At 38.9% G+C, this 23,677-nt stretch overlaps 1 protein-coding gene and 1 non-coding gene across 2 annotated transcripts in view; one reads left to right on the top strand and one right to left on the bottom strand.

The window, feature by feature from the left end:
• BCKDHB (branched chain keto acid dehydrogenase E1 subunit beta) overlaps window positions 1-23,677 on the top strand; it is a 214,425-nt gene that overhangs the window by 29,083 nt on the left and 161,665 nt on the right. The window contains exons 4-6 of the mRNA XM_058566721.1: window positions 12,070-12,203; window positions 12,431-12,586; window positions 14,640-14,748. Coding sequence (XP_058422704.1) covers window positions 12,070-12,203; window positions 12,431-12,586; window positions 14,640-14,748 — 399 coding nt within the window. The remainder of the gene's footprint in view (window positions 1-12,069; window positions 12,204-12,430; window positions 12,587-14,639; window positions 14,749-23,677) is intronic.
• Window positions 21,697-21,803, bottom strand: LOC131420707 (U6 spliceosomal RNA). Its single transcript, XR_009223627.1, has one exon. It is a non-coding gene; the product is annotated as a U6 spliceosomal RNA (small nuclear RNA).

Raw genomic sequence — 23,677 nt, 5'->3', positions numbered from 1 at the left:
CCAACTCCCTTGCCCCTGGTAACCACTGCACAGTTTTCTCTGTCCACGTGTTGGTTTATATTCCACACATGAGTGAGATCATGCGGTGTTTGTCTTTCTCTCTCTGGTTTATTTCACTTAACATAATACCCTCCAGGTCCATCCATGTTGTTGCACGTGGGATGATTTTGTCTTTTTTTATGGCTGAGTAGTATTCCATTGTATATATATACCGCATCATCTTTATCCAATCATCAGTCGAGGGACATCTGGGTTGCTTCCGCTTCTTGGCTATAGTGAATAATGCTGCAATGAACATAGGGGTGCATAAGACTCTTTGGATTGTTGATTTCAGGTTCATTGGATAGATTCCTAGTAGTGGGATAGCTAGATCATAGGGTTTTTCTATTTTTAATTTTTTGAGGATGCTCCATACTGTTTTCCATAGAGGCTGCACCAGTTTGCATTCCCACCAGCTGTGTATGAGGGTTCCTGTTTCTCCACATCCTCTCTAACATTTGTTGTTTTTTGTCTTGGTGATTATAGCCATTCTAACGGGTGTGAGGTGATATCTTAGTGTTGTTTTGATTGCATTTCCCTGATGATTAGTGATGTTGAGCATCTTTTCATGTGCCTGTTGGCCATCTGTACCTTCTTTGGAGAAGTGTCGTTCATTTCCTCTGCCCATTTTTTAATCGGGTTGTTTTTTTTTTTTTTTTGTTTGGTTGTGTGAGTTCTTTATATATTATGGAGATTAATCCCTTGTCGGATATATGTTTTGCAAATATTTTCTCCCAGCTGGTAGGTTGTCTATTCATTTTGATCCTGGTTTCATTTGTCTTGTAGCTCTTTAATCTGATCAAGTCCCACTTGCTTATTTTTTCTTTAGTTTCCCTAGTCCGAGTAGACATGGCATCCGAAAAGATTCCTTTATGACCAATGTCAAATAGTGTATTGCCTATATTTTCTTCTAGGAATATTATACTTTCAGGTCTCACTTTCAGGTCTTTGATCCATTTTGAGTTAATTTATGTGAATGGCATAGCAGATGGTCTACGTTCATTCTTTTGCACGTGGCTGTCCAGTTTTCCCAGAACCATTTATTAAAGAGACTTTCCTTTCTCCATTGTATGTTCTTAGGTCCTCTGTTGAAGATTATCTGTCCATAGATGTGTGGTTTTATTTCTGGGCTTTCAGTTCTATTCCACTGGTCTGTGTGTCTGTTTTTGTGCCAGTAACATGCTGTTTTGATTACTATAGCTTTGTAGTATGTTTTGAAGTCGGGGATTGTGATGCTTCCAGCTTTGTTCTTTTTTCTCAGGATTGCTTTAGCTATTCAGGGTCTTTTGTTGCCCCATATGAATTTTAATATTCTTTGTTCTATTTCCGTGAAGAATGTCATTGGGATTCTGATTGGGACTGCATTGAATCTGTAGATTGCTTTAGGTAGTATGGACATTTTAACTGTTTATTCTTCCAATCCATGTGCATAGGATATCTTTTCATTTCTTTATGTCATCATCAATTTCTTTCAATAACGTCTGATAGTTTTCATTGTATAGGTCTTTCACCTCCTTGGTAAGATTTGTTCCTAGATATTTTATTCTTTTTGTTGCAATTGTAAATGGTATTATCTTTTTGAGCTCTCTTTCTGTTAGTTCATTATTAGCATACAGAAATGCAACTGATTTTTGTAGGTTGATTTTGTACCCTGCGACTTTGCTGTAGTTGTTGATTGTTTCTAATAGTTTTCCAATGGATTCTTTAGGGTTTTCTATATATAAAATCATGTCATCTGCAAATAGTGAGAGTTTCACTTCTTCATTGCCTATTTGGATTCCTTTTATTCCTTTTTCTTGCCTAATTGCTCTGGCCAAAACCTCCAGTACTATGTTGAATAAGACTGGCGAGAGTGGGCACCCTTGTCTTGTTTCTGTTCTCAGAGGAATGGCTTTCAGACTTTCCCCGTCGAGTATGATGTTGGCTGTGGGTTTGTCATATAAGCCTTTATTATGTTGAGGTACTTTCCTTCTATACCCATTTTTTTGAGAGTTTTTATCATAAGTGGATGTTGGATCTTGTCAAATGCCTTCTCTGTATCTGTTGAGATGATCATGTGGTTTTCATTCCTTGTTTTGTTAATGTGGTGTATCATGTTGATTGATTTGCGGATGTTGAACCATCCCTGTGTCCCTGGTATAAATCTCACTTGATCATGGTGTATGATCTTTCTAATGTATTGCTGTATTTGGTTGGCCAATATTTTGTTGAGGATTTTTGCATCTATGTTCATCAGCGATACTGGCCTATAATTTTCCTTCTTTGTATTGTCCTTGTCTGGCTTTGGTATCAGGGTGATGTTGGCCTCATAGAATGTGTTGGGGGAAGTGTTCCATTTTCCTCTATTTTTTGGAATAGTTTGAGAAGGATGGGTATTATATCTTCTTTGAATGTTTGGTAAAATTCACCGGAGAAGCCATCTGGTCCTGGACTTTTATTTTTTGGGAGGTTTTTCATTACTGTTTCAATCTCTTTACTTGTGATTGGTCTATTCAGATTCTCTATTTCTTCTTGATTCAGTTTGGGGAGGTTGTATGAGTCTAAGAATTTATCCATTTCTTCTAGATTGTCCAATTTGTTGGCATATAGTTTTTCATAGTATTATCTTATAATCCTTTCTATTTCTGTGATATCTGTTGTAATTTCTCCTCTTTCATTTCTAATTTTATTCATTTGAGCCTTCTCTTTATTTTCTTAGTCTGGCTAAGGGTCTATCACTTTTGTTTATCTTCTCAAAGAACGAGCTCTTTGTTTCATTGATCCTTTCTACTGTGTTTTTGGTCTCAATTTCATTTATTTCTGGTCTGATTTTTATTATTTCTCTCCTTCTGCTGATCTTGGGCTTTGTTTGTTCTTCTTTTTCTAGTTCTGTTAGGCGTAATTTAAGGGCTTATTTGGGCTTTTTCTTGTTTGTTAAGGTGGGCCTGTATTGCTTTGAGTTTCCCTCTCAAGACCGCTTTTGCTGCATCCCCATATGAGTTGGTACGGTGTATTTTCATTTTCATTTGTCTCCAGATATTTTTTGATTTCTCCTTTAATTTCATCAATGATCCATTGGTTGTTCAGTAGCATGTTGTTTAATCTCCCCATCTTTGTCACTTTCCCAGTTATTTTCTTATAGTTGATTTCTAGTTTCATAGCATTACGGTCTGAAAAGATGCTTGTTATGATTTAAATCTTAAATTTATAGAGGCTTGCCTTGTTTCCCAACATATGGTCTATCCTTGAGAATGTTCCATGCATGCTTGAGAAAAATCTGTACTCTGCTGTGTTTGGATGGAGTGCTCTCTATATATCTATTAAATCCATCTCATCTAGTTTTTCATTTAAGTCCATTATTTCCTTACTGACTTCCTGTCTGGATGATCTATCCATTGATGCAAGTAGGGTATTAAGATCTCCTACTATTATTGTGTTGTTGTTAATATCTCCTTTATGTTTGTTAATAGTTGCTTTATGTACTTTGGTGCTCCTATGTTGGGTGTGTATATATTTATAATTGATATGTCTTCTTGGTGGAATGTCCCTTTTATCATTATATATTGCCCCTCTTTGTCTCTCATTACCTGTTTTATCTTGAAGTCTACTTTGTCTGATATGAATATGGCAACACCTGCTTTCTTTTGTTTGCCATTAGCTTGGAGTATTGTCTTCCATCCTTTCACTGTGAGCCTGTGTTTGTCTTCAGAGCTGAGAAGTGTTTCCTGGAGGCAGCATATTGTTGGGTCTTGCTTTTAAATCCATCCAGCCACTGTGTCTTTTGATTGGGGAGTTCAATCTATTTACATTTAGAGTGATTATTGATATATGAGGGCTTAATGTTGCTGTTTTATCACTTATTTTCCGGTTCTTTTGCATTTCCTTTTTTTCTTGTCCCGTGTGTTTTGGACTACCAGTTCAGTTTGGTAGTTCTGTCTTATGACTCTTTTAGTTTTCTCTTTATTTATCATATGTGATTCTGTTCTGATTATTTGTTTAGTGGTTACCTTGGGGTTTGTATAAAAAATCTGGTAGATGAGATAATCCATTATCTGATGGCCTCTAATTTCCTTAGACTCAGTCCATTCGATCTCTTTCCTCTTCCCCTTCTAAGTTACTGTTGTCACAACTTATTCCATCTTGTCTTGTGGGTGTGTGTTTAAAGTGATGAGATTATATTTATTTTTGGTGTTTTCCTTCCTTTGATCTTTGATTTTGGTATTTAAGTGGTTGCTAACCTATTCTGATAAAGATCTACTATTTTTCTGATTTTGTCTACCTGTTTTTCTCCTTGCTCCAAGCTGTGTATTCCCTTTCTCTTCTTTTTTTCAGGCATGAGGGCCTTTTTGAGCATTTCTTGTAGTGGGTGTCTCGTGGCTATGAACTCCCTTAGCTTTTGTTTGTCTGGGAAAGTTATTATTTCTCCATCATATTTGAAGGACATTTTTGCTGGCTAGAGTATTCTTGGCTGAGAGTTTTTGTCTTTCAGGATTTTGAGTATAGCATTCCAGTCTCTCCTAGCCTGTAAAGTTTCTGTTGAGAAATCCACAGAGCCTGATGGGAATTCCTTTGTACGTTATTTTGTGTTTTTGTCTAGCTGCCCTTAATATTGTTTCTTTGTCATTGACTTTTGCCAGCTTTACTACTATATGCCTTGGAGAGGACTTTTTCCTATTGATATATTTAGGCGACCTATTGACTTCACTTTCTGGTATTTCCTGTTCCTTCCCCATATTTGGGTAGTTCTCAACTATCATTGCCTTGATTAGGCTCTCTGTTCCTTTTTCCCTCTCTTTTCCCTCAGGAATACCTATAATTCTTATGTTACATTTCCTAATTGAGTTGGATGTTTCTTGGAGACTTTCTTCATTTCTTTTTAGTCTTAGTTCTCTCTCCTCCTCCATCTGGAGCATATCTGTATTCCTATCCTCAATAATGCTAATTCTTTCTGCCATATTGTGAGCTCTGTTCTTTAAAGATTCCAGATTTTCCTTTATCTCCTCCACTGTGTTCTTCATCTCCCTCAGTACTGATTGGTTTTTCTTTATGATTTCAATCTCTTTTATGAGCAAACTCCTTATCTTGTTGAGTTGTTTATCTGTGTTTTCTTATAATTCGTTGAGCTTTTTTATGATAGCTATTTTGAATTCTCTGACATTTAGGTTATGAATTTTTGTGCCTTCAGGGTTGATTTCTGGGTGTTTGTCATTTTCTTTCTGGTCTGGTGATTTAATATACTTTTGCATCACGCTTGCTGTATTGGCTTTGTTTTTCCTCATCCTGGAAATATCTGGTTGCAGTTTCCACCTGCCGCCACCAGGTGGGGACAGGGGCTTTGTAGTCTGAGCCCCCTGCAATCCGCTGCTGTTCCATGACTGCTCTGTGGCTGCTCTGAGGCTGGTCTGACTGATCGGCTGAGCTGCAGTGCTGGGCGTGCAGGGCAGGGGGTGGCTCTGTCTTTTGCTCGCTTGATCCTGGAGGTTCCTTGGGGGCTTCTAGTGCTTTCCTTGCTATCTGCTCTCCTGGGGTGCTCAGATGTTGATGGCACTCCTGCAACAGTTCCGACTCCTCCGTGTGGGAGTTTCCCACAGGCTGAGAGAACTTGGAGAGCTACGGTTTTCCCATGGAGGGCCTCCCTTCCCCCCTCTCTGGGAGCCTGGCAGACCCGAGTCATCGATCTGATGGCGGGGTGAGGATTTCTCCTTACCTCTCCCCTCTTCCTCTGGGGGCTCCAGCATGTCCACTCTCAGCTGTGCGGCTGCATGGGTCTCTTCGATGTCCTTTTGTGCTGTGTGAGAGTCCTTTGTTGATATGTGAATGTCCTTTTTGTTGTATCTTATGGGGGAGAGTTTACGGGAATACTCTTTCCACCTTGATGCTGATGTCACTCTGCCTCTTTGCATTCTTTTGATGGTTTCGGGTCTGCAGTTGTGGCCTAAGTGTTGTAATAGAACAGGGTTCACTGGTGGACATGGTTGGGCCCATCTGGGATTCTTTGGCCAGAGAAGTCAACTGCTGGTTTTATTTTGATGTTTGGCATTATATACTGGACAATATCTTTAACAGACAGTATGCTGCCAGTGATATAAAACTTCTTAATCACATTCCCTTTACAAAGGGAGAAAAGTATTAGAAAGTGGTGGATGTTTTAATGCTTGATCTTCGACAAATGAGAAATTGACAAGTCAGTTATTTAAATGCTCAACCATCTGTCATTCTACACGTATCTTCATTGACATGAAATCATGGACTTATACAAAGATATAGTAAAATTTAAGCAAAAGTAGCAAAATATAAGAAAATGGCATGCTGTATAAATATCTTTTATTCTAGTTACCTATATTATCAAAAGCAGTAAGTTTATCTGAAATGTTGATTTAACTTTACTCAGTTATCTAGATTTAGAAAGAAGTAATTCAGATAGTATTTTTTTCTGACCCAGTCAGAGCCATGGGGCACTGAAGACCTGTCTCAGAGTAGGCATAGTTTTCCTTTCACATGGAATCAAAGCCACTAACCATCCAGCAACACATGTTGAGTGTGGTTTCAGCACTTTGATACAGGCTCCTGCTCCTTGCGGCTTTCTTGGAGCCTCAAAAACTTACTCTGTCATTATAGACTTCAGCTGCCTTTGAAAGATATGAATTGTAACTGATCTTAGATTTCATTTGTCATTTGGTTGAATATTTTAAATTGTCCTCTGTTTCAGGGATATCCATTTTATATACCACCTGACCTCAAGGATGTGGTCTGTGTGAGATTATTATAGAATCACAGAGTACTACTTAAATTTAGTGAATTTGAAGAATTTGGTTCCAAATATCACCAAGTTGAGTTAATTCATCTCAGAAAGTGAAGAAAGATTTATCGTTGATTTGTAAATCAGAAGAAACCTAGCTTTCATTATCTAATTTATCCTTTCAAAATAAACATTTATTGAATACTTTCCATAAATAATTCAATAAATTATTGAAAACTAAGCGCTAACACTGTCCTTCCTTGTCATCTGTGGACCCCAGGCCGATCCTGGCTCACTGTCCTTCTCTCTGGTACTCCTGTCACTACCCACACGGATGGTCTTCTCGGTACTCTGGCTTCTCGGTTTTCTATCCTTCTTTTCTCTAGTGATCTTGTCCTTCATCCTTCCTCAGCTTCCCACTTGTACAGTCACACCCCAGACTTGGTCATTGTCAGTAACTGCAGTGCCTCCATAACCTCAGTTTAAAGTATCCTGAACTCTGTCCTCGATCTTGAACCTCTCCAGCTCATTGCTTCTGGTACTTCCACTCCAACAATCCTTTGACCTTATTGATTCTTAAAATCCATGAATTCCACCACCCTGTCGCTGTCTCTCACTCCCCTGGTGACCTTTCTTCCCTTTATACCCAGTTTAAATTCCATGTCATCATTTGCTTGGTAAAATCCATCTCTGTTTAAATCCTAAAACCTGAGCTGAATGTTGCTGGAGTGAAACATGACGTCTTGCCAACCGATCTCATTTTAAGTTCGAGGCTAGTGGTCTGCACGGCCCACTCACACTGCCTGCTGTGATGCTGCCTGTCCCTGGTCCATGTGCTCTTCCGTTTTCCCGGGTGACTATTTCATCCTTTCCTTTCTCTCCTCGGCGCTGCCTCCCCCATCCTCACTTTTAGCTAATAATCTAGCTTCATATTTTACTAAGAAGATAGATGCAACTAGGAGAGAATTTGACAAGCTCTCATCACCACCTCTGTCCGTGTCCAGCGTCAGTGCCCGTGCACGTTCCTCCTGCACTCTGCAGGAATGCCAGGGTTCCTGTTGAACTTTCCATACTAGACCCTGTCCTTGTCTGTCACCTTCTCAAAGACATGGTTCCAGTTGTTGTTCCCTCTCCATTTCAGTAAGTTTTTTCAAAATCATCGTTTTCCCCGTTCTCCCTTAATCATTCCTATCAGCCTGCAAATATACTATTTCTTCCATCTTGAAAAATCCCTTTATTGATCCCATATTCCTCTTTAGCTAGTTGTTGCTCCTTTTCTCTTCTTTCCTTTACAGCAACCATTATTTCTTCAAATAATTGTTATTATTCATTGTCTCCAATTTCTCTTCTCCCATTCCCTCTTGAATTAGGCTTCTGTTTTCTCCTTCCTCCTCCTTTGCAGACACTCTTATGTGAAGGTCGGCAGTTATAACATTCCCAGCCCTCATCTCACTTTCAATTGGTGGCATATGGCAAAGTTTGTCACCCTCTCCTCTTAGAAACGCTTTCTTCACTTGGCTTCTAGGCCAGCACGTTCTCCTCATTTTCCTCCAAACTCGGGCTTTTTTTCTTCTGAACTTTGCTGATCGTTTTTCTTGTCTTTTTAACATTGGCTGTCTTCTCTCTCTGTGTACCCATTTAAATTTACTTGGTGATCTCATCCAGCCCCATGTTTTTTAATGCCATATTTATACTGAAGACTTGTAACTCATATATCCTGTTAGTAGTAGTTAATAGCTTTACCTTAAGGTCTGAAGGCATCTCAAACTTAACATTTCCAAAACTGAACTCCTGATATCTCATCCCAATGTGCTTCTTCATAGGTTTCCCTTTCATAGTTAATGGCAACTCTCCTGCAGGATGCTTGGGCCAAAAGCCTTTGAATCATCCTTTTTGTGTCTCTGACTCATACTGCACATCCATTTCATCAGCAGATCCTTTTGACTCTGTCTTTAGACTATACCGAGGGTCTTATACCTTTTCTGCTATTATGTGTCATCATCTCTTACTGGGATTATTGCAGTATCCTGTAATCAGTCTTGCTGTGTCCATCCGTGCCTATTTCCAGGCTATTCACCAAATACCAGCCAGAGGGATCTTGCTGAAATGCAATTCAGAGAATGGCATGACTTTGCTCGATGGCTTCCTGTGTCGCTCACCTACTTAGTGACTCACTTGTTCTCACAGTAAAAGGGTGCTTACAGTGACCTGCAAGGCCCTGTCTGATCTGTGCCACCTCCCCATCCCATCCTCTTACCTCTTCAACTTCATCTCCTATCACTATTTCTCGTACTCCAGACCAGGCACTCTGGACTTCTTGCCTTTCCTCTGATGTGGTAAACGTGCTCTTACCTCAGGACCTTTGCACTTGTTGATCCCTCTGCCTAGAACATTTATTCCCTTGGATATATGCACAGTACACTTTCTTACTTCTTTCAACTCTTCCCTTAAATGTCACCTCTTAGTGGGGCCTTCCCATCTTCCTATTTAAAATCATGTAGTCTCAACTCCTCCCCCTAGTCACCTACTCTCTGCTTTACTGTTCTCCATAGCACTTGTCATCATCTAACACACTATATATTTTACTTATTTATTTTGCTTTTATTGTTTGTTTCCCCTGACTAGAATGTAGGTTCCGTGAGGTTAGGAGTTTTTTTCTATTTTCTTTGCTGTATCCTCGGCGTCGAGAAGAGTGTCTATATAATATTAGATACTTTATAAATGTTGGTTGGATAAATGTATGAGTTATTTTAGTCTTTTCAGTATCACGATTCTTCTGTTACAGATAAGAAATTGAGCCTTAGGGAGTTTAGTAGTTTGTGGAGATGGCACTTAAACCCAGGTCTGTCTTAGCTCGTACTGCGATCACCCTATGTGTTAATTCACCCATTGGGATCCTGTGCGTGTGGACTCGATGTCAGGTGAGGGGGTCATCAGTGTTGTGCGTTCTGCCTGTGCGCTTACCCTCAGTCATTACCTGTTGGGGAGAAAATAGAAACAGATTTTAACATTATTTCATGTTGAAGCAGTTTCTGTTAGATCACAGAAACTTGTTGGAGAGAGTTGTGAAACTCCTCCTCAAACCGAGCATTTTTGGAGTAGGAGTTCTGAGAAACTCAACTTTTTTTGCCTTCTAGCAGCAAAAAAGTTTACATTGACTGAGATAAATATCTGAATCGAGGGAACTTGAAATAGCAAGGAATGAACAAGAACACTGCTTATCTTATCTGGTGAAGGTGGCTCAGGTGTTCCAGGGATGTGGATTCCACAGGTGGCAGCTGGAATCTGTGCTCACTTTCTACCAATGAATTTTTCTGAGCTCAATGGAATCATAGATTTCCAGAAATTATGAAGTTACTCGAAGCCAAAAAGGGAACTGATGGGGGATAGAGGTCACAATTTCGGAAGATAATCACAGATTGAGATGAGTATGAATCATGCCTTAAATTTTTGCAGCTGCTTTTAGAGTGCAAACTACAGGATATGTCTAGTCGGCATTTCCCAGCACCTGCCCTATTTGTGGTTCACATTGAAAAGAATGAGCTGAAAGTGAATTCTACGCACCAAGAAGAACTGGTATTCCTGGATTGTGGAATGAAATATGAGTCCCAGATCTGTCCCCAGACTTTTGGTCACCTGGCCAGATGGTGGCCATTGCTTGTGTCCATCCAGCTGCCTGAAATTAGAATTTTTCATGAAATGCTGATATTGGCTGAGAGGTGGTGAAATTTCAAATGAGAATTGAGTTATACGCTAATAACACTATGCCTTGTGGTTTCAATGGGAAGCCTAAGGTGTTTATTGAGGTCCTTTGTTTTGAAGAGTCTCAAACTCCAGATTCTATCTCCTCTTTAGTGGGTAGAGCCTGAAATCTCTGCTCAGCTCTTTGAGCTTCCAGCTGTTATCTGCTGGGCTCATGCAGTCTTCTGCAGGCACAGGGCTCAGCTGAGGATTTGAACAGAGTTTATGCACAGATCTTGGGGTGCCCTCATGTAGTACCCTTCTTTTAGGGACTTAGTCCATCAATTCCAGCCACTGGCAACCCCAGACTCCATTCTGACACCTCAAGCCAATAAGACCGAGTGTCCGTCTGAATTCTAGTTGTCCCATGTCACAGAGACTGGAAAGTCCCTGCAGGGGACAAGCCTTATAAATGTCATGCTCATCTATTATGCTTCCTTTCTTTCAAGGGTAAAGTCCCCTTTGATTCAGGCCTGCTTTTTGGCTCTCCAGTGCCTTTAAGTGGTTGTTAATCTTTTATGCAGTTTATAGTCATTAGATGTGGGAGGGTTAGTCTAAAAAAAGCTACTCGGCCATTGTTGAAACTGTAACCTCAGTAAGTTGTGGTACATAGTTTTTTCATTATCATTCATTTCAAAATACTTTCTAATTTCCATTATTTCTTCTTTGAGCCATGGGTTACTTAGATATATATATATTTTCTCTAACGTAAGGATTTTCTAATTATCTTTTGTTGTTGACTTCTAGTGTAATTCCACCATGGTCAGACAATAGACTCTGTATGACTTTAATCCTTTGAAATTTGTTGAGATTGGATTTCTAGCCCCTTCTATGCTCAGGTCATGTTGGTGTTCTCTGTTTACTTGAAGAGGACTTGTATTCCTAGCTGTCGGAGGCAGTGTCCTGTGAATGTCAGTGAGGTCAGGTTTGTTTATCACGTTCAAATCGTCTATAGTTTTTACCTTTTTATTTTAGTAGGCTTTTTTTATCAGTTAGTGAGATTGCTAGATTGAAGTCCCCCACTATATTAGGAATTTATCCATTTCTTCTTTTAATTATGTTAATTCCAATTTATTTGGAGCCCATGTTGTTACATGCGTCTAAATTTACAGTAATGTCCTCTTTGTGAATTCAACCCTTTAACAGTATGAATTTTCCCTCTTTATCTCTGGTCATGCCTTTGCCCTTAGAGTCTACTTTAATGTAGTGACATCAACTTTCTTTGGTTACGTTTTTCATTGCATATTTTTTCTTTCTTTTTACTTACAACTTATCTGTTATCATTAGTTTGAGTGTTTTCTTTTAAGTAGTTGGGTTTGGCTTTTTAAAAATTATCCCAATGTGGCAATCTGTCTTTTAATTGGAACATTAAGATTAATTATAATTAATATAACTACTGTGTTCACATTTAAAGCAGCCATCATACCAGTTATTTTCCATTTCCTTCACTTGTTTTATGCTTCCTTTTTGCTCCATCTCACCAATATTAACTCATTGCATTTTCAGCTGTATTGTGCATTGTTACTCTCACTCGTCATATTAAGATGACTTTGTTTTGTTTTCTTTTTTAGGAAAAGATAGAGTTTTTAACACTCCATTGTGTGAACAAGGAATTGTTGGATTTGGAATTGGAATTGCAGTCACTGGTGCCACCGCCATTGCAGAAATTCAGTTTGCAGATTATATTTTCCCTGCTTTTGATCAGGTGAGAAGATAGCATTTTACTATAGTTGAACATCTGAAATATTGAAGTCTTACCCCCACTCTCTCACCCCCTATCTTAGGAACTTTTGTAACCTTTGAGCTCGTGCATTACAAGTTATTTTGTTATGGGCCTATATTTAAAATTAAAGATCTAATAAAATGGTTTAAGAAAATGGATGGGAATAAAGGACTCATTGTGACATGACCCTTCTCTCTTTCCCCCCTCAGATTGTTAATGAAGCTGCCAAGTACCGCTATCGCTCTGGGGATCTTTTTAATTGTGGAAGCCTCACCATCCGGTCCCCTTGGGGCTGCGTTGGCCATGGGGCTCTCTACCATTCTCAGAGTCCGGAAGCTTTTTTTGCCCACTGCCCAGGAATCAAGGTATCCTCATCTATGTGCTTTATTTGATCTCCATTTGATGTTTCCATTTCAGTTCATTCTATTAATCTTAACTAATATGTTTATCTAGAGGAAAGCAAGCAAGATTTTTGGAATTTATGTGAACTTAATTATTTTTAAAAAAAGAGCTTAGTATTTCTTTTAGATCAGCTATCCAGTGCCCAGGTCTATAGACCATTCTCCTTGAAGCAACACTAGCTTGATTCTGCCATTAATTTCACAGACTTCAAAGAACGAGACTGAGAATAAAGTTGTTTTATCTTCCCTGTCTTTTCAAAGCTCTGTTTCTTTCTAATGTGTCTTTCTCACTTAACTGATTCTGGGGTAATTTTAATAAATCTTCTGGTTAGTCCATATTTACCTCAACGTCAGAGGGATCGGACTTCTGCTTTTAGTCTATTTCTTACTTTTTAAATAGACTAAGAGAAGACTTTATTACCTAGGTGTGTTTTCTAGTCCAGGGTAAGGTAACACTTGCTCAAACAATTAATTTTGAAGCATCTCTCTTTTATAGCCTTCCACAGTAATTTTAGGTCTTCCACAATAGCTTAAGTCTTTTGATTAAAAAAAAATATTTTGTGTATTTTGTTTTAATTTTTTACGTTATCTTTATTTCTATTTACTGAAGAGCTTTCCCGGGATTCATTATAGAAACTCATAGATAAGTCCCCCCAGGGCTGTTTTTGATAACGTGAATTGTTTGTGAATGTATGTCTATGTTTTATTTGTTTTTTCTACCATATCAAAGTCATAAATTTTTCTTAGCCGAGTGGGGGTTGCATAGTTTTCCGTGTAAGCTGGAAGTGGTAGGTTGGGATAGAAGCCACGTTTGCGGCAACAGTTATTTTTGTGCTTGAGCTGAACGTTGGTTCACATTTAATGTTTATGATATTACCCAGTATTTTTAAGAGCAGATCTGTTCTCTCAATCCCCTACCTTCTCTCCCCTCCTCCTTTCTCTTTCTCATTTTCTCATTATCCCAAAAGAGATAATACATATAGTACAAAAGTCTAAAAATAAATATATGAAGAAAGCAGATGAAGAGAAACTAAAATAGGATCATAAGATAAAGACATTGTGTGTTATGGTAAGCAATGTATTTAGCAGTCTATTTACAGAAAATGAAATAGTGAAATTTGTGCTGCTATGTTAGTTTTTAAATAAAAATCCTTCATTAAAATGGTATAAAAATGGCTTTGAAAGCCAGATGTTTGCTTCAAGGAATCTTATTTGAGTCTTTGTGATAAATTCAGGTTTATTTTTATAACTCTTCCTATGTAACACTTGTCTTTATGCAGTGATTTAACAGTCATTAAAAACTAGACACAAGTTTGCGATTTGAGGCAAAATGGTGGAGAAGCTAAGAGCTTGGGCTCTGGCGTCAGTCAGGACTGGGTGAGAATCTCTGGTCTAGGAAGTGATGTGACCATGGGCAAGTTCTTTGATCTCTCTTTGAGACTTAGTCTCTATTTCTAAATTGGGGAAAATAACAAGAGCTTCCTGTTGTGAACAGTAGATGAATTAATCCAGAGACTGCTTGGCCCTGAACACATGTGCTCCCTGCCCTGATTGTCAGCATCTTCCTCATCATAGCCTCATGCTCAGGAGGTCCTGGAGCCCTTTCCTCAATGCAGGTTTGCAGTAACCATGCTTCTCCTTGAGCTTTGCAGTAACTGGATGTTACAGTGGATGTTACAGTGCCTGGATTGTCAAGTTCAGTGGGTTATTTTTCCACTTAGGAAATGAAGACCATATTTTTCATGGGAAGGTTGGAGATTTTGGTACATTAAAATTGGAGATGAGAGTGGCACGCCCTTTGAAAGTAGCAACAGATAGTGGGCATCTGATAAATATCTGTTGAACAAATGGAATTTTTTTGGGACAATATGTGAATTTTATAATAAATACTAATTTAAAAATACAATATTTGTATAGCTAATTAGTAACAATTGGTTATTTAAATATCAACCCTTATGAGTGAGTTTACTAGTTACATTTTCACTGAAATTGTGTTTAAAAAAATCTGTTTTTACAGGTGGTTGTACCCAGAAGCCCTTTCCAGGCCAAAGGACTTCTTTTGTCATGCATAGAGGATAAAAATCCTTGTATATTTTTTGAACCTAAAATACTTTACCGGGCAGCAGGTAAAGATTTCCTTTATTTTATATTTGTGAATATGTTTATACCTTTTATTTTACACAGCTCAAAAAATTATAACTTATTTTCATAAGCTTAATTTATATTTCCCTTGTAGAAAAAATTTTCTGATTTCTTCTATATTTAGTTTGTCCTCAACTGTATATTTCATGCTAACTGTAGGGAAAATCCATCTAGCCATTTTATATTTTGATTGTGGAAGCAAAGAAGCAATGGAAAGTGGTAATAAGAACATAGGGACTATGTTTAGCTACATAGTAGATGCTTATTAAATGTAGGGTGAATGAGCTCATTGTACTAAATAATATCAAATGCCCTTTTAGCTAAAGTGTCCTTATAGGCCTTCGTCTAAATTAGGATACTTTTGATAGTGAAGGGGGCACTATTAATGCTGTGGTATCAGGTCTACACTGGGATGACTGCCTAAGGCAAACTGAGGTGTTTAGTTACCCTCCCTCTACCTCAAACTTATAATTTTCTAACCACTCTTCTATGACTGCTTCTTTATCAGCCATAATGGAAATTTTAAACATCAAACTATTTATTCTGTCTAAAGTATATTTTATTTTGAATTTAAGAAACATTGCTTTGGAAAATCATTCTTTTCCTTGAATAGATAACCTTAAAAACGTATTTTGTTTTATTGTGATGTGATTTACATACTATAAGATGCACAGGTATTAAGTGTTCAGTTTGATAGATTTTTTGACAGTCCTAGACATTCGTGTAACTACTGTGCAAAACAAGACATAGAACATTTTTGTCATTCCAGGAAGCTCCTTCCTGCCTCTTCCTTGCGGATCGATTCTCCCCACCCCAAATTTAGCCACTTGCTTGCTATCATCACAGATTAGTTGCACATGTCTTTGGGCATCATAGAAACAAATCATACAGTATGTATTCTCTTGTGTTTGCCTTCTTTTGCTCAACCTGATGTGTTTGAGATTCATTCGTGTTGTTGCTTGTATCTGTAGTTTATTCCTTTTTCACTGCTGAATAGCATTTCCATTGTATGAATGTATCACAATTTATCCGTTCCCCTGTTAGATGAACAAACGTCTGTCTCTGTCTGTCGTTGTTTTCAGTTTTTGCCTATTTTGTGCAAGGCTACTAGGGACATTCAAGTACAAGTGTTTTTAAACATATTGTTTCATTTCTTTTGGGTAATAAACGTCCAGGAATGGAATTGCTGTGTCACAGGGTAGATGTAGATTTAACTTGGTAAGACTCTACTGAAGAGTTTTTCAAGTAGTTGTGCCCTTTTACACTCTGGTGGAAACTTATCAGAGTTCCCGTTGCTCTTAAGTTAAACATTTTAAATTGAATCTCTCAGTCTTTTAGGAACTCTATTGTGATCTGTAGTCCATTATGGAATAAAAATAATGTGAGAACTTAGAATCTTGAGGTGAATAGGAAAACAGCGATGGTGTATACTGAGTAGCTATTTGATTTCTAATTACTTTGGATACCCTATGGGTATTATATTTGTAAGGCCAACCAGCTGTTAAAGCTAAACAATTAATGCAGATTTCTTTTTCAGTATTTAATACACGGAGACCGAATAAGAAACGTTTGGAAAAGTAATATTCACCTTGCTGCAAATTTTGAAATTAGGATTGGCAAGGAAATGTTTAATGTTATAGGATTCCAGCGAAGAGAATGAGCTTGAGAAATTTGTTGTAGGCTTCGCCCTGGGAGAGATTATGAAAGACCCTGGTGAGGATCGGGGCTCAGAAGTTTTTCTGAAGGTTCCCCATGATTGATTATGTGCCATTTCAAAGACTCTAACACTCAATCCTTTCTTAACCCCTAATGGCTCAGTAAAGACCAAAAAAACACTAGTTCTTTCACAGCTGGAGAGCTTTTCTGCAGAAAGAAGTAAGCTAGGGGAACCACTCGGATCTTCCTATGAATGTTCTCCAGGTGGTGATCAAAGCTGATCCCTGGGCAGCAGTGTCAGCATCCTGGGAGCTTATTAGAAATGCATTCCTCAGCCTCAACTCCTGACCCCTTGAATTAGGACCTCTGGCAGTGGGGCCCAGCTGTCTGTCTTAGTAGCTCTCCAGGTGATTCTGACTCATACTAAATTGAGAACCAGTGTGTCGATTCTGAAGCAATAATGGATGTTGCCTGTCTCCATTTATCTTATATAATTCTTGGTTCTTATATAGAATTCAGGATGCTTTAAACCCATAGTTTTCTTAGACTTGGCCTCTGGTTCAAATCAGTGTCTTGCAGCTGACCATATTTTGATTTCTGCTTTTTTGGGGAGGTTAAGGTGGGGCTCTGAATGTTCTGACATTGATTCTTCACTTGCTGCCTACCTGCAGCCCACTCTTCTCGAGCTCTGTTAGTCTCTTAGATCTCCTTCCTGCTGGTGGGGTCAATTCCACACTTCCAGTTGTTGGGAATGATAAAAAGAATGGAGCATTTTGATTCATTAGTCTGAGGTGCCTTGTGGAAGACGTTTCTGTATTGATAGAATCAAATAGATAAAAGAAGAATGAAATAGATTCATTTCAAAGACCAGGGTAGCCTGATGATTTCTAAGAGATGGTAATAGGAAGACTTGTGGTATCCATAAGTACTAATTTAATTGACTTTTTTCCTATATTCATCCTTCAATTTCCAGCATACATTTGGGAATAGTTAAAACAGAGCAGACTATAGATACAAAAGGGATGATTAGGCACATGTGTGTGGTGATGGATTGTAATTAGTCTTTGGGTGGTGAATATGATGTCATGTATGCAGAAATAGAAGTATAATGATGTGCACCTGAAATTTATATAATGTTATAAACCAATGTTACCACACACAAAAAAAGATACAAACCTTTACATTAAAAGTTTTTTAAAAGAGTTCGTATTGGGAAAGTTTCATAGAGTGGTAAATATAGATGTATATTATGTTATAAATACTAGGCTGACAATTCTTTGTAAAAATGTGAGTTAATTGGGAGTTGTGTTCATTACATAATAGCTCATTTAGGTTAATTATCCAGTAATTTTAACTAAATGGGACATTCTCAAGTTTAAGTAAGGATATGAAAAGATAACTTTTGAGTAGTGTAAGGCAATGTGTATAAAATCTATGCATTTAAGCCCTTATATTTTATTTATGGAATGATATCTTAAACACATATTATGATATCACACATATATTCATGAATTAGACAGTTTCAAAAAGTTAGATGTATTTGGCTAACAATAAAACCCATAATAAGACCTTAAGTAATATGGAAATTTATCTTCTCTCACATCATCCAGGTTAGCAGTCCAGGGCTGGCGTGGTGGCTCCTCAGTCGTCAAGGTCCCAGGGCCCTCTATCTGGTTTCTCTGCTGTCTTCAACATGTGACTTGCAGCTCCTGGTCCCAGACGGCTGCCCTGCTCCCAACCTCACATATACATTTCAGCACCAGGAAGGGGGAAGGGGGAAAGGGAAAGGAATTCTCCTTCTCTTTAAAGAATGACCTGGAAGTTGTACCTGTTAAATCTGCCCCCATCCCATTGGTCGGAACTTAATCACAGGGCCACAGCTAGCCACAAAGGAGGCTGAAAAAAGTACTCTTTAGTTTAGCACCCAACTAAAAATTTTATTAGTACATGGTGATGGGAGGTAGATGTTGATAGCTACTAATCTCTGCCATAGTTGCTTGCATGGTTTCCAAAAGAAGTTACAAATTTTAAGACTAGGGAAAGAACTATTAGACATAATATGGTTTGACTCATAGTCCACTTCAGGGAATCTATTTCAGAGATATACTGGCAAAAGTCTAAAAAAATGTTACTGTTCATTGCAGTGCCATTTATAAGAATAAGGACTGGAAACAACCCATTTGTCCATCAGCGGGGCACTTGGGGTTGGTTGAATAAACTAACCTACATCCATCTGATGGGTCGCACTGCAGCTCTTTAAAGGAACGAGACAGATCTCTATATACTGTATTAGTCAGGGTTTGATACAGAGAAGCAAAACACTAGAAGATATAACAAGGAATATATTATAGACATTATACCTATAACATATGCAGTTGTAGCAGCCGCACAGTTTATAAAAGGTTGCTTCTGTATTTGGTGCTGTATCCTAGAGCCCACAGGGCAGACTGTTAGGAAGGGAGGATGGACATGAAGTAGGGGAGAGCCAGCACAAACTAGAATCTGCTAGGCTGGACTGAAACCCAAAGGACAGTCTAGAGCGTAGGTCCGTCTCTCACCACCCCCAAACGTAAGTGTGAGGAAGAGACTGATAGGAGGCTGGGCTAGGAGGCTGTTTGAACAGCCTAAGAAATGGTGAGGGCTTAATTAGCAATGGGGATGGATTAGAAATTTCTTAGGTTGTATCAAATACTTGGTGTCGAAATGCATTTAAGGAGGGGAAAGGATAAGTGTAGAGTAAGATTTTCTTGTCTGGTAGTAACCTGAATGATAGGAATGATAGATACCCTGAAATAAATGGGGTGTGAGTGTGTTTGTGTTTTAAATGTATACTGAGCTGTCGTGAAAATAAGACTGTGGAGTCCCGAGATAAGTGAAGCTCAGAACCCTGGGATGTGAGTGACCCCCATGTCTCCTGAAGATACTTGCCAGGTCCTCGAGACATTGAGCTTTTGCTTTGATGACTCCATGGGACACTGGGGATAGGGGATAAAGTCCAGGGCCTATTTAGTAGAGAATCTACTGGGACCCCTTGCTTACAGCTGAGATGTCACAGAGCACACCCACAGTGGGAAGTACAGAGAGGGCAGGAAGGAAGATGTCATGTCTTGATTCTATGCTGGTGGAGAGAAAAGAGAAAGCCTTCTCAGAATTGTTATCACAAGATGGTCCTTACACAGGATTACCATTTAAATATGTGCTAGTAGTGTGGTCTTAAAACTCTTAAGCAGATACTTTAACGTGGTTCCAGGTTGGTGGCGCCCCGAGAGAGCTGTCAGAAGGTAACAGAATCCTCTGTGGAGTCACTTTAAGCCAGGCCTCAGAATAGTCCCACAGACGAAGTTCCAAAGAAAAGATTGAGTCCCTTTGAGCAGGAACAAGAAAAGGCAGCTACAGACCCATGAAGATTTCAAATATTCGAGCTATCATATAGACAATACAAAAAAGTAGCTTCATATTTAAAAAAAGGAGACACTTGAGAATGCAAGCAGGAGACAAGCAAATTTGAAGAATGGAATGGAATGTCTAGAAAAGAAAAATATAATAAATGAAAGGAAAAAAATCTCTGATGGTTTAACCAGAAATTATAAACAGATAAAGGGAGAATTAGTAAACTGGAAGATAAGGTTAAAAAAATTAGCAGAATGTAGTCTAGAAAAATAAAGGGAAGGAAAATATCGAAGAAGTGTTGAGTACGAGGGGAGAATGGCAAGGTCTAAATGTATCTAAGGAACAGAGATGAGTGCGTTTCCGAATAATGCTCATTACTAGAATTTTGCTGACAGAAAAGCAATTCCTTGACATATTTTTTGCCGCTCTACACAATTGGAACTAGATTCATGCGGTAGGAAGTATTTCAGGGAAGCGTCAGCTGTTACCTACTTTCCCTCCAGCAGTATCGTTAAGGTAAGATGTTATTTTCCCAAGTCCGGAATAATACTCTTTACAGACTTCTTGAAATAAAGAATTTAAATGATACTAAGTAAAGAGTTCCTTAGGCAGCTGAGGAATTAGGCATCTAAAAAAGTTAACTTGCTAACTCAAAGGAGAATTTTTCCCTAATGTATGATTTTTTTTTTTTTTTTTTGTGAGGAGATCAGCCCTGAGCTAACATCCGCCAATCCTCCTCTTTTTTTTTTTGCTGAGGAAGACGGCCCTGGACTAACATCGGTGCCCATCTTCCTCCACTTTATATGGGACGCCGCCACAGCATGGCTTACCAAGCAGTGCGTGGGTGCGCGCCCGGGATCCGAACCAGCGAACCCCGGGCCGCCGCAGCGGAGCGCGCGCACTTAACCGCTTGCGCCGCCGGGCTGGCCCCCCTAATGTATGATTTTTATCTGTATCATTTATATCACTGGATCCTGTTCAAGAATGATTCAGTTATAGAGAAAATTATTCAAGGCTTTCGCTCGTAGTTGTAGCACGCGCCTCTCTTATAAGTGAATCTTTTCAGAATCTGTTGGTCCCTTGTTTTCTTTGTCGGACATATTCTTCCCATGAGCACTGCTCTGACCCTGCTCCTGTGTTCTGAAGGGGCTGCTGGTCATCACATCTGACCTCCGTGACCTCAGGCGATGGACTTCTGACTTCTTTTCTGGGACTGTATACGTGGAGACAGAGCTACACTTTCAGTGGGAGGTTTGCCTGGGATGACGTGAGCCTGGGGCCGAGTCTCCTGCCACTTAGGAAATGATAGTCTGTAGTAGAAGACCGTGAGGCCAAGCAGATGTGTTCACCGTAGATGGAGGGAGGGGGAGAGACAGAAATCAAAAGTGAAAATCCTCCCCATTTCATTTCTTTATGTTGGTTCCTAAGGTTCCCTGAATTTCTTTTATTCCTTTAATCTTAGTTTGATTAATGAATCTCCCCCAGATCCTTCCATTTAATCTCATTTTAAGTTTAACATCCTTTGGGTTACAGTTCCCTGTGGACTTTACTAATAAAATAGGTAATCTTGACTAATATAATATGTGATCTTGGTTAGAGAAAAGATGCTTCTCTTTTAAGGTGAAAATATCCCTAGTTGGATCAGCAAAATAAACTGCAGCCTTTCATAACTTAATGTCAATGCTACTTTTGTCCTCATAGCTGAAGCAAGAACCCCCTCTATTTCTTTTTTTTTTTTGACTTTTTTTTTTTTTTTAATTTTTTGTTTATCGCAGTAACATTGGTTTATAACATTGTAAAAATTTCAGGTGCACATCATTGTACTTCTATATCTGCATAGATTACATCATGTTCACCACCAAAATACTAATTACAACCCATCACCAAAAAATATGGAACGCTTCACGAATTTGCGTGTCATCCTTGGGCAGGGGCCATGCTAATCTTCTCTGTATCGTTCCAATTTTAGTATATGTGCTGCCGAAGCGAGCACTCCTCTATTTCTAAATCATAGTACTTCCTTCATAAGGTTATTAAGAGGATGGAGATAATCCATGTGTGTATCTGCCTAGTCTTTATGTAGTTTTTGAACACTAACGTGCTAGACCCAGGGCTGTATTGTGTAGACACATGGACTGTTTCATTTAATACTCACAGCGGCCTTATCAGAAATTCTGTCATTATCGCCATTTTATAGATGAGGATCCTGAGGATTAGGGAAGTTAAGCCACTTGCCCAAAGCCTCACAGCCAGGCTTGAAACCCAGAGAGTCTGTCTCTAGAGCCACTGTTGGGCATATGTGGCGCAGAGAGTTCCGTCTGATCTTCACATAAGCCCCGTGAGGTGGTGTTACCCTGAAACTAGAATTTAGAGAGTTCAAGCAACTTGCTCACAGGAATAAGTGTTGCAGTTAGGTACACCAAGATGTTCTGATCTCTGAGGCTGCCCCCCTTCTAACGTTAGCCTGTTTTGCATTGATTTAAACATTATTGAATGGAGGGCATAAATGAAACCATTTGCCCCAGTGTTATGGTTTCATGCCAAGAAATATGCTGTGTTTAAAATTTTTCCCACAGGATCAAAATGATCTACTTTTTAATTGAATGCAAACATACACTATCAATAACCATTCCTTAAGGCAGTGCATCCCTTGCATAGTGTATAGTCCCAGGTTTGAATATGTGCTACATTAATTTCTCCATTGACAGAGGGTTAATTTGCTTCTTTGAACGTTATGAAAACTGTACATGTCACAGTCCGGTGTGGTTACAGGTGGGGTTTGGGAGCCTCTGCTCCGTGCTATCATTAAGGGACCTAGTCTCATGTCCCCAACTAGAGGCAAAGGCAGCTAAGAAATGTAGTCTTCTGCATTTGGTGGGGAGGGGATGAAAGGTTTCGGTGAGTGCACAGCATTGTCCTTGTCACGGCTCTTCTCACTTGCCCTCTTAGACCCCCTCAGTTTTGGACCTGGTCCCCATAGACTGTTCTACATTCAAATGTCTGTGCTGTGGTGACTCGCCTACATGGCTGGTCTACGATATTTAGAAATGATTTTTCTCAGTTCAGCCGTTAACTTTATAAACTATAAAGATGAAAGTGAAAATAGGTAATACATTTTTTTTGCAGCCATGTTTTGAATTTTGTTTCTACTTATTTTGAATATACAATAAATAGATATAAAACTTGTATCTTCTAAATTTGGAAGAAAAAGTAACCGAATATTTCTGGATTATTTATTGTAATTATGACATTTAAATGCAATTAAACTTTTTAAAAATGGCAGAGTGATTTTTAGAAAAGGTAGATAAGGAAGAACAATCTAGACAGTGTCAAAAATGTACAAAATAGTTATGATTCGAGAAGAATGAGTCAGTGACGTGATCAGATGTGGGCATCCCATGGAGAAGCCACTCTTGTCTTTTGAACTTTTTGGTTTTATTTAATTGAATGAGTGATTAGTGATACTGAAGTAAATATGGCTTTCATCTATGGTTCTTCTAGTGAGAAGAAGGAACGCTAAAAGCCTTGTGCTGCCTTATTTTCAGAACTCACATTACCCTTTCAGGTAAAAAGAGGTCATAATGGTATTGAGGATTGTTTTTTTCTTAGTGAGCAAGATTGGCTCTGAGCTAACATCTGTTGCCAGTCTTCCTCTGTTTTGAATACGGGACGCCACCACACATGGCTTGATGGGCAGTGTGTATGTCCGCGCCTAGGATCTGACCCTGTGAACTCTGGGCCACCGAAGCGGAGCGCCTGAACTTAACCACTGCACCACCAGGCTGGCCCCAGGATTTTTTTTTTCTTAGCAAATACATGAATTATATATGAATTCATACGTTCTGAAGAGAAGAAAATTGTTCTGAG

This window comes from Diceros bicornis, chromosome 23 (genome assembly GCF_020826845.1).
Source record: "Diceros bicornis minor isolate mBicDic1 chromosome 23, mDicBic1.mat.cur, whole genome shotgun sequence".
Lineage (NCBI taxonomy): Eukaryota > Metazoa > Chordata > Mammalia > Perissodactyla > Rhinocerotidae > Diceros > Diceros bicornis.
The sequence above is the reverse complement of the archived record's forward strand: the minus strand, read 5'-3'. Positions and strand labels throughout refer to the sequence as shown.